This window comes from Triplophysa rosa, linkage group LG20, assembly GCF_024868665.1.
Source record: "Triplophysa rosa linkage group LG20, Trosa_1v2, whole genome shotgun sequence".
NCBI classification, from domain to species: Eukaryota; Metazoa; Chordata; class Actinopteri; order Cypriniformes; family Nemacheilidae; genus Triplophysa; species Triplophysa rosa.
The window spans coordinates 702,307-719,521 of record NC_079909.1 but is presented as its reverse complement, the minus strand read 5'-3'; the positions used below and the strand labels follow the sequence as shown (position 1 = coordinate 719,521).

The following is a 17,215-nucleotide window of genomic DNA, read 5'->3' as shown; positions in this document are numbered from 1 at the left end:
GGTGCCACACCGTCTGCATTCTAAAAGAGCAAATTTCTCCAGCGTGGCATGTCCCGCTGTTCTCGTGGGTGCAACACACTCATCGAGGAGGGGGACGGACACGATGTCTGCTTCCAGTACGCTGGGGCAGATGTGGATACGTCCTGCCCGCACTGCGGGCGGTTGACGATTCAGACGTTGCGTCACGGGTGGCTGTGTTCCCATGGGACTCAGCCACCACCTCGTCTGCTTCCCGTTCCGTGACGGCAGGACTACGGCCCTGCCGCCCGCTATGTCGAGCAGCGAGGGTGATATGAGGATTACTGTGAGCGCTAATCCGTCAGCCACTGGCTCGCGGACCGTTCGCACCTCGTCTTGCTCATCTGACCGTTCCCCATGAGATGGTCCGCTGTCTTATTCCTCAATCACGTATCGGACACGGTACGTGATGATGAGATGTCTGTTGCAGCATTGGAGGGTGACTTACTGGCATCAGACTCCGATGATTCCTTGAAGCTCCCTCCCTCGGGGGGTCGAGATCAGGAAGAAGCGGACGTCGAAATGTCAGCGATGCTTTCCCGTGCCGCAGGCATTGGGTTGCAGTGCCCGCACTGCCTCTCCCAATGCTCGCGGCTGGATACATGGTACCTCGGGTTTGAGAGCGGCTCCATGCCGTACTTGCCCCAGTGCCGTGTTTCCCCGGAAGTGCATGAGGAACTTAGTACGACCTGGAACGCCCCCTTTCGCGCGTGCACGTCAACTAGTTCCATCACCCTTTCTTCCCTCGATGGTGGGGCAGCTAGAGGATACGTCGAGTCCCCCTGGGGCTCAACCTAGACTCCCGTCCAAAGCACGTAGGCTTTTCGGCATCCAGGATGTCGAGAGCTTACTCTGCTGCGGGCCAAGCTGTCCCCTCTCTCCACGCTATGGCCATCCTGAGGCCAAGGCGTTCAGAGAGCTCCACGAGGGTAAGACCACCGACCCAGCGCTTATGCAGCAACTCCGCGCCGTCACCGACCTCGCTCTACGGGCGACCAACGTGACCGCGCGGGCCCTGGGTCGGGCGATGTCCACACATGTGGTCCAGGAGGACACCTCTGGCCAAACCCTGCACAGATGGGTTGCGAGAAAGTCCGCTTTCTCGACGCACCCATCTCGCAAGGGGGGGCTGTTTGGTGATACTGCCGAGCCACAGTTCTCGACGGCGGAAGCCGTAGCGGCCCTCATGGGAAGACCCGAGGGAGATCGAGAACACCTTTTGGGCCGACCCCAGCCATTCCATTGCTGGTTGGTCGATCCGGGACGGTTCCTGCCCCGTCCCAACTTCCCACTTCTAAAGGTTTTTTTCTCTCTCTCTGGGTGTTTATCACAGCCACTCTCACCCTCTACACGACGGTGTTCGGCAACTCGACGTTGCGTCATGGCGAGGCGCAACATCGAATGTACATTGCAGCCCTCAGCACTCTCAAATCGACGGTGCGTAGAGCTGCATCGCCAGGCAGGCGAACCAGCAGAGCCAGTCTTCTTCTCGGGGGCCCGTCCCTGGCGAGATACCCGCACTGCCAGCCATCGAACCACCCCCTGAGGGGTCGATGAAGCAGATCGTACCCTTAGTCCCCCTGTCGCGGTCCGTGGGAGCTTGGCTCGAGCTTCCCACACCGTCACGGTGGCTGAGGAGAACGATCCGTCTCGGCTATGCGATCCAGTTCGCCAGAAACCCGCCCAAGTTCCGGGGCATCCTCGCCACCTCGGTCAGAGGCCGGGATGCTCCCGTACTACGGGGCGAGGTCGCCACCCTTCTGGCGAAGGGTGCGGTCGAGTCCGTCCCCCTAGCCGAGATGTCCAAGGGGTTTTACAGCCCCTACTTCATCGTCCCCAAAAGGGGCGGGGGGGTGCACCCCATCCTAGATCTGCGTACCCTGAACAGACACCTGCACAAGCTGCCGTTCAGGATGCTCACGCAGAAGCGCATGTCAGGATTGGCTCATGGCAATCGACCTAAAGGACGCTTACTTTCATGTCTCGGTTCTCCCTCGTCATCGCCCGTTCCTACGGTTCGCTTTCGAGGGTCAGGCATATCAGTACAGAGTCCTCCCCTTCGGTCTGTCTCTGTTCCACGAGTCTTTACGAAGATCGTGGAAGCCGCCCTCTCTCCCCTCAGGGAGAAGGGTGTGCGGGTACTCAACTATCTCGATGACTGGCTTATCTTGGCACACTCGTGAGATCTGTTGTGTGCACACAGGGACCTGGTGCTCCGGCACCTAGATCGATGAGGGCTACAGGTCAACCGAGAGAAGAGCAAGCTCTCCCCTGTGCAGAGCATCCTCTATCTTGGTATGGAACTCAACTCTGTCACCATGACAGCGCGACTGTCCACAGCACGTGCCCAGTCGGTGTTGAACTGCCTGGATCATTTCAAGCAGTCAGCAGTTCCCCTGAAACTATTTCAGAGGCTCCTGGGACACATGGCATCCTCGGCGGCGGTGATACCCCTCGGGTTGATGCACACGAGACCGCTCCAACACTGGCTTCAGAGTCGAGTTCCCTGGAGAGCGTGGCACACCGGCAGCAGGCGGATGGTGATTACGCCTCGCTGCCGACGCAACCTAACCCCTTGGTCTTCCATGACCTTCCTTCTATTAGGGGTTCCCCTGGGGCAGGTTACGAGGCATGTCATGGTGACAACGGACGCCTCCCTGCAGGGTTGGGGTGCAGTGTGCAACGGGCACGCAGTGTCGGGGTTTTGGACGGGCCCCCGCCTGTGCTGGCATATCAATTGACTAGAGTTGTGGACCGTGCTACTCGCACTGAAGAGGCTGCAACCTTTCGTGCAGGGCAAGCACGTGCTGGTCCGGTTGGACAGCACTACGGCAGTAGCGTATCAATCGTCAGGGTGGCGTTCGCTCACTGCAGTTAACACGACTCGCGCGACGCCTCCTCCGGTGGAGTCAGCAGGTGACCCGCTCCCTGCGTGCCACATGTATATCCCAGGCGACCTGAACCAGACAGCCGATCCGCTCTCTCGTCAGTCTACGCCTCGCGGAGAGTGGCGACTCCACCACCGCGCAGTCCAGCTTATTCCGGCGCAGTTCGGGCAGGCCCAGGTAGACCTGTTCGCCTCCCTCGAAACCACCCATTGCCCGCTTTGGTACTCTCTGACCGAGGGTCCCCTCGGCACGGATGCCCTAGCGCACAGCTGGCCGCGGGACAAGCGGAAGTACGCCTTCCCCCCCAGTGAGCCTCATTGCACAGACCCTGTGCAAGGTCAAGGAAGAGGAGCAGCAAGTGTTACTCGTTGCGCCACACTGGCCCAACCGGACTTGGTTCTCGGAGCTAATGCTCTTGACGACAGCTCCCCCCGGCCGATTCCCCTGACGAAGGACCTGCTTTCCCAGGGGAAGGGCATGTTATGGCATCCCAGGCCAGACCTCTGGAACCTCCATGTCTGGCCTCTGGACGGGACGAGAAGATCCTGAGTGGTCTGCCCCCAGCGGTGGTAGCTACCATTTCTCAGGCTAGGGCACCTGCCACTAGGCGACTGTACGCCTACAAGTGGCGCCTCTTCTCGACCTGGTGTGCTTCTCGAGGAGAAGACCCACGGAGTTGTGCGATCGGTTCCGTGCTGTCCTTCCTACAAGAGAGACTTGAGACTAACCTCTCCCCCTCCACACTGAAAGTGTATGTAGCCGCCATTGCCACTCATCACAACTCAGTTGCTGGGAAGTCAAGAGGGCAGCACGACCTGGTCATTAGGTTCCTAAAGCCGCCTCGTCCGCGCTCCATACCCTCTTGGGACCTGGATGTAGCCCTGACAGGTCTCACCAGGGCCCCATTCGAGCCCCTAGGGGATGCCTCTCTTCCTCATCTCACGATGAAGATGGTTCTCCTTATGGCGCTCGCCTCCATCAAGAGGGTAGGGGACCTACAGGCATTCTCCGTGTCCCTTGACTGCCTAGAGTTCGGACCCAGGGATTCTCACGTTATCCTGAGACCTCGGCCCGGCTACATGCCCAAGGTTCCCACCGCTCCCTTTCGGGACCAGGTGGTGAACTTACAGGCGCTCGCCACTGGGGAGGAAGACCCAACCCCGTCCGTGTTGTGTCCAGTACGCGCGCTGCACCTTTATTTAGACCGCACGCAGAGCCACAGAGCTCTGAGTAGCTCTTTGTCTGTTTTGGAGATCAGCAGAGAAGGCTGTCTCAAACAGAGATTGGCGAGGCGCCTCTCTGGCAGGCATCTGCAGAGCTGCGGGTTGGGCTACACCCATCACCTTCGCGAGGTCCTACAGCCTCCGCGTAAAACCGGTATCGGCTCGAGTCTTGCAGTCAGGCAAGACTGGCGGCCGGTAGAGTGTACGCCTATGACAGTACCTTCCCCCTTTTTCCTAAGGGGGTCAGCGTACTAACAAGCCTCCATTCTTCCCCCACTGGGTGAAGAACAGGCACTCCATCCATCACTAGCAAGCACCTCCTGCGGGCGGGCGGGCGGGCGGGCGGGGCAGAGCAGCCCTGCCCCTTAGGCCGGGTATCTCCGGAGTTATTCGCAACATAGCTCTAACCGGACCTAGTGCTACCAGACGTTGCAACCCCCCAGTAGGGCGGTTCCGTCTGATATATCCTCATGCTTGGTTCCCACCATGACCTCCCCAGGTGGTCCTCCACCTCGCGGTTTACTCTTCAGCTGCACTTTCTTCCCATGAGTTCTCCCCCATCGGTGAGACCATGTTGGTATCTCCACTAGACTCCTCCCTGCGGTAGGAAGTGGTCTCTGTAGCGCATCCCCCACTTGAAGAAGTAGCGCTTACCCAGTGGCCTTACGGTTCCGGGCGGCTTCTCGCTGTTAGAGAAGCGAATATCATCACAAGTCTGCGGTAGTGCGTGAGTCTGCTATTTACCCTGTTAAGCTGTTTTAACTGTTGAACTGGACTGTTGCCTGTTGTTAGTTAAGATTATTTGAGCTTGTTTATTTAATTATTCGTTAGTCGTTGACTGATTGCTAAGGTGTTAGCGTTTTTGTTCCGTTGCTACTGAAGTCACATTAAATTAATTGCCGTTAGCCTCTCGTTACGGCTTGACATTATAATTTTGCACTTAAAACGCACGGAGCAAGTTTGTTTGCTGTTTGATCCGTGGCCCATTCAAGTCGTTCAGGCTTTGTTTTGCTAACCGAGAAGGCGTGTTCCAGCTGTATTCTGTTCGCGCTAATCTCAACACTTACTTAAGCAGTGCCTCTGCGCTGGTGCGGTAAGCGTCAGCGGTAGCGTCAGCCCTCCTCGTGTGAAGACCGACGAGTATAAAGACCTGCGACTCTACCTGCGCGACTCCACCGAGCAAAGACACCAGCAAGGCACATCACTATATTTAACATAAGCTTTGTTTTATTTACGTGTATACTAACACCATGTGTTTCAAGTTTATTCCTGTACTCCACCGCATACAGCATTCTCACCCAAGATGCAAGGCACGACGTGCTCACTTTCACGCACGTCCCATTCACACATCCTTTTCTACACCTCTGTCTCTCTCTATGGGTCTCTGGAACTGCCAGTCAGCTGTGAACAAGACTGACTTCATCCATGCGTTTGCCAGCCAGTCTGACATTCACATTCTTGGTCTTACTGAGACATGGATTCGTCCTGAAGACTCAGCCACACCCGCTGCTCTCTCCACAAACTACTCCTTCTCTCACTCTCCCCGCCAAACCGGAAGAGGAGGAGGCACAGGTTTGCTTATCAACAATAATTGGAAATATTCCCCACTATCTTCCCTATGCAACAACCATTCATTTGAATACCATGCTGTTAATATCACTTTTCCCACTCAGCTCAGTGTTGTTGTAGTTTACCGCCCCCCAGGTCCTCTTCACAACTTCATTGAAGAGTTAGATGTGTTGCTCTCATCATTCCCGGAGGATAGCGGCCCTCTTGTAGTCTTCGGGGACTTCAACATCCACCTAGAGAAACCCTATGCCTCTGACTTCCACACCCTCACCGCCTCGTTCGACCTCACGCGCCTCGCCACAGCCTGTACTCACAGATCAGGAAACCAGCTTGATCTCATCTACACCCGTAACTCCACCACAGATAACATTCAAGTCACACCTCTTCACATTTCTGACCACTTCTTCATCACTTTCAACATACTCCTTCCTATATGTACTACACCAACACCACCACCCGTTTATTTTAGACGGAACCTCCGCTCTCTCTCTCCTAGCACCCTCTCTGCTAAAGTCACATCCTCTCTTCCCTCCAACTTTGCATCTCTAGATGCTGACACCGCCACCGACACCTTATGCTCAACACTTACATCCTGTCTAGATAACCTTTGTCCTCTGTCCTCCAGACCAGCCCGCGCCACCCCCTCCTGCCCCTGGCTGTCTGACATCCTCCGTGAACAACGGAGTACACTCAGGGCTGCTGAAAGGAAATGGCGCAAGACCAAGAATCCTGCTGACCTAGGGGACTACCAGTCACTACTGTCCTCCTTCTCTGCTAGTGTTACCACAGCTAAAACGTCTTTCTATACCACCAAGGTAAGCAATGCGCCTAACACTCGGCAGCTTTTCAAGACGTTTAACTCTCTTCTTTGCCCCCCTCCTCCCCCACCCACTTCATCTTTGACCGCGGAGGACTTCGCTGTATTTTTCACTGAGAAAACATCATCCATCAGCGAACAATTCTTAGCACCTCAGACCTCGGTACACACCTCCCTCACTTCAAACATTGAACTCTCCTCTTTCACCCAACTGACTGACACTGAAGTCACCAGACTTCTCTCCAGCCACCCCACCACCTGTCCCCTTGACCCAATACCCTCCCATCTCCTTCAGGCCACATCCAGCACACTCGCACCTGCACTCACACACATCATCAACACCTCCCTGCTCACCGGCACCTTTCCATCCACATTCAAACAGGCCCAGGTCACACCCCTACTGAAGAAACCCACATTGGACCCCTCTACTACCGACAGTTACAGACCTGTCTCTCTCCTCCCATTTATTGCAAAAACACTTGAAAGGGCAGCTTTCAACCAGGTGTCGTCCTACCTATCCCAGAATAAACTACTGGATGACAAGCAGTCTGGCTTCAAAACAAACCACTCCACTGAGACTGCACTGCTATCGGTCACAGAAGCACTGCGGCTAGCCAAGGCGGAATCTAAATCCTCGGTCCTGATTCTGCTAGACCTATCTGCAGCGTTTGACACTGTCAATCGCCAGATACTGCTAGCAACCCTGTCATCTCTAGGAATCTCAGGCGCTCCTCTCCGCTGGTTCAAATCCTACCTCTCCGGCAGATCCTTCAGGGTGTCATGGAGGGGCTCGCTGTCCACTGCTCACCACATGATCACTGGGGTCCCTCAGGGATCGGTGCTTGGACCGCTGCTTTTTTCCATCTACACGACATCCTTGGGACCCATCATACGGGCACACGGCTTCTCCTATCACTGTTATGCTGACGACACCCAGATCTACATCTCGTTTCACCCAGACGATACCACTGTAGCAGCTCGCATTACTGCCTGCCTAGAGGACATCTCGGCTTGGATGAAAGAGCATCACCTCCAGCTGAACCCTGCCAAGACAGAACTACTCGTGTTTCCGGCACACCCCACGGTGCAACACGATCTCACCATCCGACTTGGCAATACCACAATCACTCCTTCCAAAACAGCCAGGAACCTCGGAGTCATATTTGATGAACAGCTGTCCTTCAATGATCACATTGCAAAGACAACGCGGTCATGCCGATATGCCTTATTCAACATTAGAAAGGTTAGACCCTATCTCAGTGAGCATGCGGCACAACTCCTTGTCCAGGCCCTGGTAATCTCAAGGTTGGACTACTGCAATGCTCTCCTTGCTGGTCTTCCTGCAAAGGCTATCAAACCGCTCCAGCTGGTTCAGAACGCAGCAGCACGCCTCATCTTCCAACAGCCCAAAAGGGCTCATGTGACGCCCCTTTTCATCTCCCTCCACTGGCTACCGGTTGAAGCCCGTATCAGATTCAAGTCACTAATGCTTGCCTACAGGACTATCACTGGATCTGCACCGGCATACTTTCACACCCTCCTACACTCCTACACCCCATCAAGATCCCTGCGTTCTGCAAACCAGCGGCGTCTTGTACTGCCTTCCCATAAGGGCAGTAAATCGCTTTCCCGCTCATTCTCATTCACAACTCCCTCCTGGTGGAACATTCTTCCTAATTCGGTCCGGTCAACCACATCTCTCACAACATTCAAAAAACTACTTAAAACCCACCTCTTCTGTGAATACTTGACAGACAGATGAAGGAAAAAAAAACACTAACCCTCTCGCTTTCTCTCAACAGGTAGTGGTCTAGCTTTTGGTAAAACTAGTAACTTTGTATTGGCACCTATTGCACTATTGCTCCTGTATGACATATCGCTTATTGCTCCTTATACTCTTTGTAAGTCGCTTTGGATAAAAGCATCTGCTAAATGACTAAATGTAAATGTAAAATGTAAATGTTAGAGAAACAAGGCCGCCGCCTGTGAGGCCGAAGGTAGGGGCCTTCCCACCTTTCAAGAAAGCTCTGGGACCCCCTACCTACCCACAGTTAGATTACAATTTTGCGATAGCGCTCATGGCTGACACGCCCAGGCCAGTCACCGTCGCTTCGTTGAGATTGTGACAGGGCACAGTGTTATGGCATTTTCCATTGGAACCCCATCTGTCGGTTCGACACAACGTCGAGAGACCGACAGAAAGGGAACGTCTCGGTTACGCTTGTAACCTCGGTTCCCTGATGGAGGGAACGAGACGTTGTGTCCTCCTTGCCACAACATGTGCTGTCCTCTGCAGCAGTCGTGAGAGGTCTCAGGCTCCTCAGAACAAAGGTGAATGAGTGAAGCACGCCGTCTCCCTTTTATACCCGGATTTCCAGGGGCGGAGTCCGGCATGCAAATTTCATTCGCCAATTTTCATTGGCCTTTTCTAAGTAGTCGGAAGCGATTGGTTCTCAGGGACGAACCCCATCTGTCGGTTCGACACAACGTCTCGTTCCCTCCATCAGGGAACCGAGGTTACAAACGTAACCGAGACGTTTCGTTTTGTGCAAGTTGCAACAGTTCCGTTCCGTGCAACAGAAACACGGTTTACGATTGATTAACCATGATATTTTTAAGCGCGGTTAATAGTGAACCTCGGTAATCACTGCATCCCTATTATTGACAGGTAAAAGCTTAAACCCAATTTTGTCCGATGTATTTCCAAAAAAAAAACATGTCTTAGTCTTATATTCAGAAAAATATAGTCGTTTCAAAGCTGAATCAAAAATATATGAGAATTCAATGTCAAAGCTCTAAAACAGACAATTAATCGTCATAATCACAATGATTTATTAGATAGTTAATCGTCAGCCAAATTTCATAATCGTGACAGCCCTAGTAGATGTAATAAGTTACTGTACTTCAGTGTCAGTTCAGTGTACTCTGTAGTTTTACTCCGTATCAAAGATATGAGCAACTTTTACTCTCTACTTGACTACAATTTTGAATGAGTATATGTACTCTTTACTCCACTACATTTGTAATGACTAATGCAGTTACACATTACGTTTTGCCTGGTACCTATCTTTATCTGCAGCAGTTTATTTCTGCTACAGAAGAAACAATATTTCCATTTACAGAGCATTGAAGCTACTATATCTTCTGCATTTTGCACTTACTTACTGAAACTTGGCTTCTCTATGTGAATGCGAGTGCATTATCAGGTAGTTTTTGCTGGCGGTTTATATGTGAGATGAGGCCAAAACCAGCGTGTCCAGTGCAAAACATTGTACATTATTTAATTTATCCGTTATACTGAAGAGACCTTTTTACTTTAACTTAACTGACAATTAGGTGTTTTTAATAGACACAGGCTATGGTGTCGACCTTGATTTGTCGCAATTTTGAGTTTTATTATGATTTCTTAAAATAAATGTCATTGTTTTGAATCAAAAGTCATTGAATCAACTGTTTCTTGTTTTTCACTGACATGTCTTCTTAAGTGTTGAGGACTAGTGCTTCTTTGAGCCTACTGTACATTCAGTATGAGCAAAACACTCAAGTACTGTTAAAATCAGATACTTCTACTCAAGTCGTTTTGGAATTTGTGACTTGTAACTTGTAATGGAGTAATTTTTGCTGTAAGGTATCTTTACCTTTACTCAAGTATCAGGGCTCTACGCTAACTTTTTAAAATTTTGGTGCACAGTCAAAAATTTAGGAGCACTGACAATTGAAGGTGTTATTTTAGACAAACACAAGAATGTGGCACCTTTTAACATGCACAACGTATGGAAAAACTAAGCTTATAGGCTATTATACCAACAAACATAGCTGACAAACATTCTAAGGGTGTGCATTATTTTTCAAGAAAACGCACATATATTAAATATAAATATATGCCTAATTAATAACATACAGGAGATTTACAAACAATGAAATCAAGTTGCTAGTGCATCTCGTTTGAACTTTGTGACCTGCCATGGTTACAGCCAACTCTCAAGATACGTCAAAAACTGTGGTCAAGCCAGCTGCGATTTAGATTCTGATGCGTGACTATTGAGTTGTTTACAGTCATTTCTAGGAACGCCACCAAACCACCAACAAAAGAGGGCAATCAGACGCAGCCAATTCTCAACCAAACGTTTATTTATTAGCACCAAAAGCCCCAACCTAAACCTTAGGTCAGTGAGTGGGTAGCGCATTCTAATGGTAGCACAAAATGTCAGAACACCGGCCTGGCACAGCTGTCGAACGGCAGACGACCACGCAAAGCAATGCCACACAGTAACGTTAATCTTGCGTCCAACAAGTGTCCGTTATGCCGGACACACGCCCCTCCAAACGACACCTTAAACACTTGCGTGCAGTCCCACAGCCTATGCTGGGACATCACCTCAAAACTGTAAGTAAAAAGCAAAGCGCTAAATGGTGCATTGAGCGCATTTTCCCTTCTCATAATACAAGACATAAATGAATGGCTACTAGCACGATGCTTTATACAGTGAATATTATCACAACTGGTCATGAACCGGTCATGGAGTGTGTAAATGTGTGTTTTTTTGCCTTATGTCAACAGTAAGAGATGCATGTGTTTGTGTTTGTTGTCGTCATGTTTTCATTAGTGTGATGTTTTCATGATGTGCGATGTTGATATTCATGCATTCTCTCTCTCTCTCTCTCTCTCTCTCTCTCTCTCTCTCTCTCTCTCTCTCTGTCAGGCTGCAGAATTGGGTCAAACAATAAATGAATCTGTTATCAAACCCACACAGGAGAAGGTAAACATCAAATGTGACCCTGATATCTGTCCACATCTCTCACAGATATAATTTGCTCTGATATATACATCATATACAGACGCAGAAAACATTAAGATATCACTCCATTGTGACAATCCAAACATTTAGGCAGAAGCCAACCTCAGGAATAACTTGAAGTCACTCAACAACAATGTGTTAGACTGAGATAATGCAGGGACGCATGAAAGTTATACAAAATCTGCCTTATTCCTTCATATATTCATTTTTGAACTGATCCTAAAATACATGTTAAAACATTTGTATTGTGGTGTTTAAACATGAACGTCATGACGTTGAGCAGAGAAGGCAACATCATGCAACATCATAATCTTCCAGTGTACGGAGCAAGATGTCTCTCTGGTCCTACTTGGGTGGAGTGGGCACTTAACCCAGGTAGCTCAGTTGGTGGCCTTTTTCTTAAATTGCTCACGAAATACCACCCGGTACCATAAGAAATTACTGGGAAGCATCTTACTATCTCCAGGAGGGAGAGTGCTGCAGAGACCACTTCCTGCCAAAGGGGAGGTATCGCAGTGAATCGTTGTGATTTGACCACATGCTGACTCCACAGGAAGAGGCGACAGGCGAGTTGCAACAATCGCTGTGACGCTCATGGATGATGTACGCCACGGCGGTTGTGTTGTCCAACAGGCTAAGCACATGCTTGTTTCAGATAAGTATTGAAACCGTCTCCGGGCCAGCCAGGCATCTAGCATTTTTATACAGTTGAAATGCCATAGCAGGCAGGAACCCATCCATTGACCCAACACTGCATGCCGGTTGCACACTGCACCCAGTCCAGTTAAGGTGTAACAATTACACCCACACTGAGGGAAGTCAGGTCTGGACGGGCTGAGAGTGTGTCGCCCTCTAGCATGATAATATGCCGGGTGTCGCTGTGCCATGCTCTCCTCGAAACTGCAGCCAGTGCTGAAGTGGCCTCATGTGCTAAGGGGAATAACCACCGCAGAGGATTCCATGTGCCCCAGGAGCTTCTGAAAAGGTTCAGAAGGACTACTAGCTTCTGTCTGAAATGGTCAGCACCAGAAGGACTGCTAGCTTCTGTCTGACTGGTCAGCACCAGCTTGGGTGCGTTCATTGGTAAGGCACGCCGCCATGCAGACTGCACGAGGGAGAGCTTGCTCTTTTCCCAGTTGATCCGATGTCTCAAATGGTCTAGGTGCCGGAGCACCAGGTCACTGTGGCCACACAACGGATCTTGCAAGTCTTAGATTTTCTTGAATTTGGCTGAGAAGTCGTTGGGTGGCTCGCCAATGATTGCTTCTAGTACATAAATAAAGAAAGCTGGACAAAGTGCTTGTGGAGAGAAGAATTTCTTGAAGGTGGTAATGATGCTTGGTTCTCCTGTAGGAATGCTGTCATGCCAACCTCAGTGTTTCCCCTACCATTACCGTAGGGGGGCGCCACGCCCCTCCAACAGCACCACCCGCCTCCCTTGAAGGTCAAGTTAATAAAAAATGTATGTAGCGTTAGATCACAAGAGAAGTCATTTAAGATGACCTTTCCTATATAACATGTCTATACCTTGTTCTCGTACTAAAACTAAATAGCATTATGTTATTAATCTTATTTACATGGCGGCATGTCATTTCTGTTTCTACGTGGTCGCGCCTTTACAGTTCTCCTCTGCTCTCTGTATCTATTTCTGACCTGAAGCGCGCGCACAATTCTCCCGCCAAAGATGCGTCGCATATAAAGACATGCAGACACCAACAGCAGGTAAATAAATGGAGACTTTTACTGTAACGCTTAAGTAAACGAAAATGCAGCAGTAATAAAGTATTTTTAGCTGTCAGTCAGTTTACTGTTTGCTATATAGGTTTGTGACAGATTATAAAACATAACGTCTTGTATCTACATACAGCATTTATGATATTAATAGCATAAATAATCAGCATGTTAAGAGCATTTCATTGTGAATCATGTTTTAATTGGAAAGAATATTTAGAATCAGTTCTAGTATGAATGGCATGGAAAGGCTGTTAGTAACTTTGTAAGTACTACTGCTCATGATATATTTATTTCAGGTGTTACAGTTTGTTGTCAGTAGTTTTTTTTAATATTAAAATAGACCACTGGGACTTCGCTTCAGCACCAGAGCCTACAACACATTTTCTCAGTTACCAGACCTTCTAAGTTTCATACAGACTGTGGCTATATAGAATATAAAGTAAATTCCCTGATAAAACATTAGATTGATTAATTTAACATTATTTATTAAAAAAAGTATTGTCCGGACCTCCGCCGCAAAAAAATATAGAGATCGCAGCCCCCCCAAAACCGTAAACCTAGGAGAAACACTGCAACCTTTTACATTCCTAACCCAGGTTACTGTCTGGGTTGTGACCAGACCTCCTACTGAAGAACTTATAATGGACATGATAGAAGGTCCATCTTGTGTATTGATTATTTGATTGCTTAAGCCATTTGGTTCACACCTTTACAGATATATGTTAATTACCTGTGGGCTAGAGGGTGATACGGGAGTGAATTTTCAAACCTCTCCCCTCCCACTCCCACTAAAAATCCCACAAAAAACTGAGGGAGAATCCTGTCCCATCTCAATCCCGGAAGAATGACTCCCATTCCCTCCCACTCCCGTGTTATGTTTATTATTTACCTGCTCTTGATGTCTGCAGGTCTTGCGACAAGACTTTGGTGGGAGAAGCAGTAAATTGAAGTGCATTTGGCGCTAAATAAAGATTCGAGGATATGGTAGCAAGATCATCAACATAAATGTCCCTGAGTGCACGTGATGTGTACAGTTTGGTTATGTAGACGCGCTGCTCAATTGAAACTGTAGAAATAGTCAGATGATTTGAATGGTTCATTACGTCTCAATGTCCGGATAGAACGAAGCTGAGGTCCGCATCTGGACTTGGTGCATTACCGCCACCAACTGTTACGGATGTGGAGCGCGTCATTCCCTTAACCAGCCACACCAAAGCAAACAGAGCATACAGAGACAGCTCCACTAGAATTTACTTCAAAATAATAAAATATATAGTTGATTTATATAAAAGGTATATTTGTGTATTCTATTCCCTTGTCCCGCCCATTCCTGGCGATATTTTATCCTGCCCCATGCCAGTCACATGATTATTAGTGGTATTGTTTCCCTTCCTGCGGGATTCCCCAAAAAATGTCAGCCTCTAATGTGGGCCACAGTAGGACTTGGCCGATAAACGTTGTCATATCGAATCGCGATAAAATTGATGTCGATAACAATGATAAACACTTGACATTTTATCTAGGGCTGCAACTATCCGTTATTTTTCCAATCAATTAGTCTGTCGATTAATTTTTCGATTAGTCGAATAATCTAACTTTTTTTTGCTTGTCTTTCTATTGTATTTTGGGGTAGTTGATTAATCTTGGTTAATTAATTTACCAAAAATAATAACTGTAACATCTGCCATTAATTTTATTTCAACATTTTCTTAAATACATTTCTCAAAAAATATACAAATCAGAATTTCTAACCATAAAAATAAAGTGGCTAGAAAAATGGTATAAATCCAACACAAATTCAGCCCAACATAAATAGTGCAAAAAGGGCATTATTCACCTTAAAGGAGAGGTTGTTCGAATGGTTTTACTAGATGTGAAATAAGTCTCTGGTGTCCCCAGAGTGTGTATGTGAAGTTTTAGCTCAAAATACCCAGCGGATCATTTATTATAGAATGTTGAAGTTGCCCGTTTTTGAGTGTGTGTAAAAACGCACCTAATTTGCTTGTATCTCTTTCAGTGTTGATGAGCTTTTCGTCCCAGCCCCCTCTCCAGAGGAGGGCGGAGTTTCAGGAACTCATGCTGATGCGTACCAGCCAAAACAAAACATCAAAATGTCAGTAATTGTTAGTGGTGTTCAGCCCTATATGTACGAACCGGAGTCTGACACTGATGGAGAGACACAAGAAGTGACAACCTTAAGAATTGAACAGGACGTTTCTGAATGGTTAATTGTGAAATTAACGTTCTTCAAGTGATCGATAAGCATTAGCATGGTCCGTCAAGATAATGTATAAATCGCTGTGCAGGTGCTCGTGTGGGAATTGCAGTAAAATGACTACAGAGCCAGAGAATAAATGCTGCATGGAGGTCGAGCAGGTATAGTTTAACTTTACTACAGTTATACTACGCTTTCAACGTTGTTCTGTCATGTACTGTCACACTTACTTTACGTATTGTTTACGATAAGCCCGACAGCATGTGAGGGCAGCGTCAATAAATATAGTTAGACGCTGTACTTCTATTGTTAGCAACATTACCAATATAGCGCAATAACAAGCACATTAAGAGTGGCAATTTTGAAAGACTAATCAGCAACAATATGAGGTGTGATACTTAACGTTACTGCTTCTGCTGGATATGAGGACTGGGCATGAAGTGTTGGTATTGCTCCCGGTTTCAGTAGCAACCTCGTTGAAAGTCCAGCGTTGTACTGGCCCTCATTCGTGAAGCAGTCCGGTGTGAAATGATTGGCGGAAACGTGAAATACTTTACCGATTCTCAGCGGGACATTGCCTTCATAAATGAAATTGAACCATGCTGTTCTCTGTAACTCAGCTTGCGGGAGTTTATCGAGACAGTTATGCTGGTCGGTACATCCTAATACAGAACAATTGTAGTGCCTCCGTGGCGCAGAAATTGTGTAGCTTCAGTGACGATCTAACGATGGCGACTGTTGTACTTCCCACATGGGACTGTGTCTAAGCAAATAGGGCAGATCGTCACCACTGCTGGGCCGGCTTTGCCATTGAGTGATGACATTAACGGCAGAATTCAAATCTTTGCTTTTACCAGCAGGGTTTTTGAATTACGCAAATTATTAAAAAAGGAGTGAGCACATTTTTAACTGTTTAGACTGCTTGTTTACAGACACTGTGGACACGTATTAATGTTTTAACACATTATAAAAGTGAATTTTGCAAAATATGTGCCCTTTAATAAAATAGGCATATTAGTAATTCAAATAAAATCGGCAATAAACAAATTATAATTAAACCTGAATAAGCAGAAATTTCAATATTTCAGCATCTGTAAAACAGCTGAAGTCACTAAAATATTAGAACCATAGAGACCGTATCAAAGATTAAATTAAATTAATTAGATTAAATGAAATGAAAGCTATCTTTCACAGTCACCAGCTGCAGTGCCCTCTCAAATCCACTAGAGGGTACTCCCCTCATCACATGGACTGCCATATCACACTACATTACCCATAACCATTGACCGGACTCGTTATCTTTTGTTGCCTTCACTTGTGTCCTGTTAACTTTTACTTTAAAAGAAATGCAATCTGGGAATACGTGACAAGACAAGCATCTGAGTTTAGTATGTCAGCTGAGCTCACAATGTGTCAGTAACAGATTGACTTTCTTTTCGCTTTCTTTTCTTCAACTATAAAATGTTGTGGGGTCACGTCAGCCACGCCTTGTACTCGTTAACGTTACTCGTATAAAACATAAAGCTGTATAAACGCAGCCGTATTAAGCACAATATGTGACCTAAATTATAGTGTTGTGGTTGTGTTACAACTTACTGTAATAGTTCAAATACTTACGGTGCCGTCTCGTCATTTTGAGGTCAGATAGCCCCTGGATGTTTTCTTTTAAGATGTTCATGCATAGACGTTGTGCTGCTGTGGTATGCCTTTTCAGTTTTATGCAGTGTGCAGAGCACCATTTTATTATTTTTAAAATATTCCCACACTTTTGAATGCGGTCTAGTTGTTTGGTATAACGCCTGATTGTCACCATGTCCTGGAGCTGAAACCGCCATCATTTCAAATGATTGAACATAAGCAGTGTGACGCATTCATGGCATTTCAACGTAATTTCATAGTCGATGTAATCGATTACGTCAACGCGCAGTTGCAGCCCTAATTTTAACTCAATA

The 17,215-nt window shown here is 47.8% G+C and overlaps 1 protein-coding gene across 8 annotated transcripts in view; it reads left to right on the top strand.

Annotated features, from left to right (window-relative positions):
* The window catches only part of arfgap1 (ADP-ribosylation factor GTPase activating protein 1), a 58,276-nt gene that overhangs the window by 36,204 nt on the left and 4,857 nt on the right, over positions 1–17,215 (top strand). For all 8 annotated transcript variants that reach the window (XM_057362853.1, XM_057362848.1, XM_057362851.1 and 5 more), the window contains one exon: positions 11,219–11,275. In XM_057362853.1, coding sequence (XP_057218836.1) covers positions 11,219–11,275 — 57 coding nt within the window. The remainder of the gene's footprint in view (positions 1–11,218; positions 11,276–17,215) is intronic.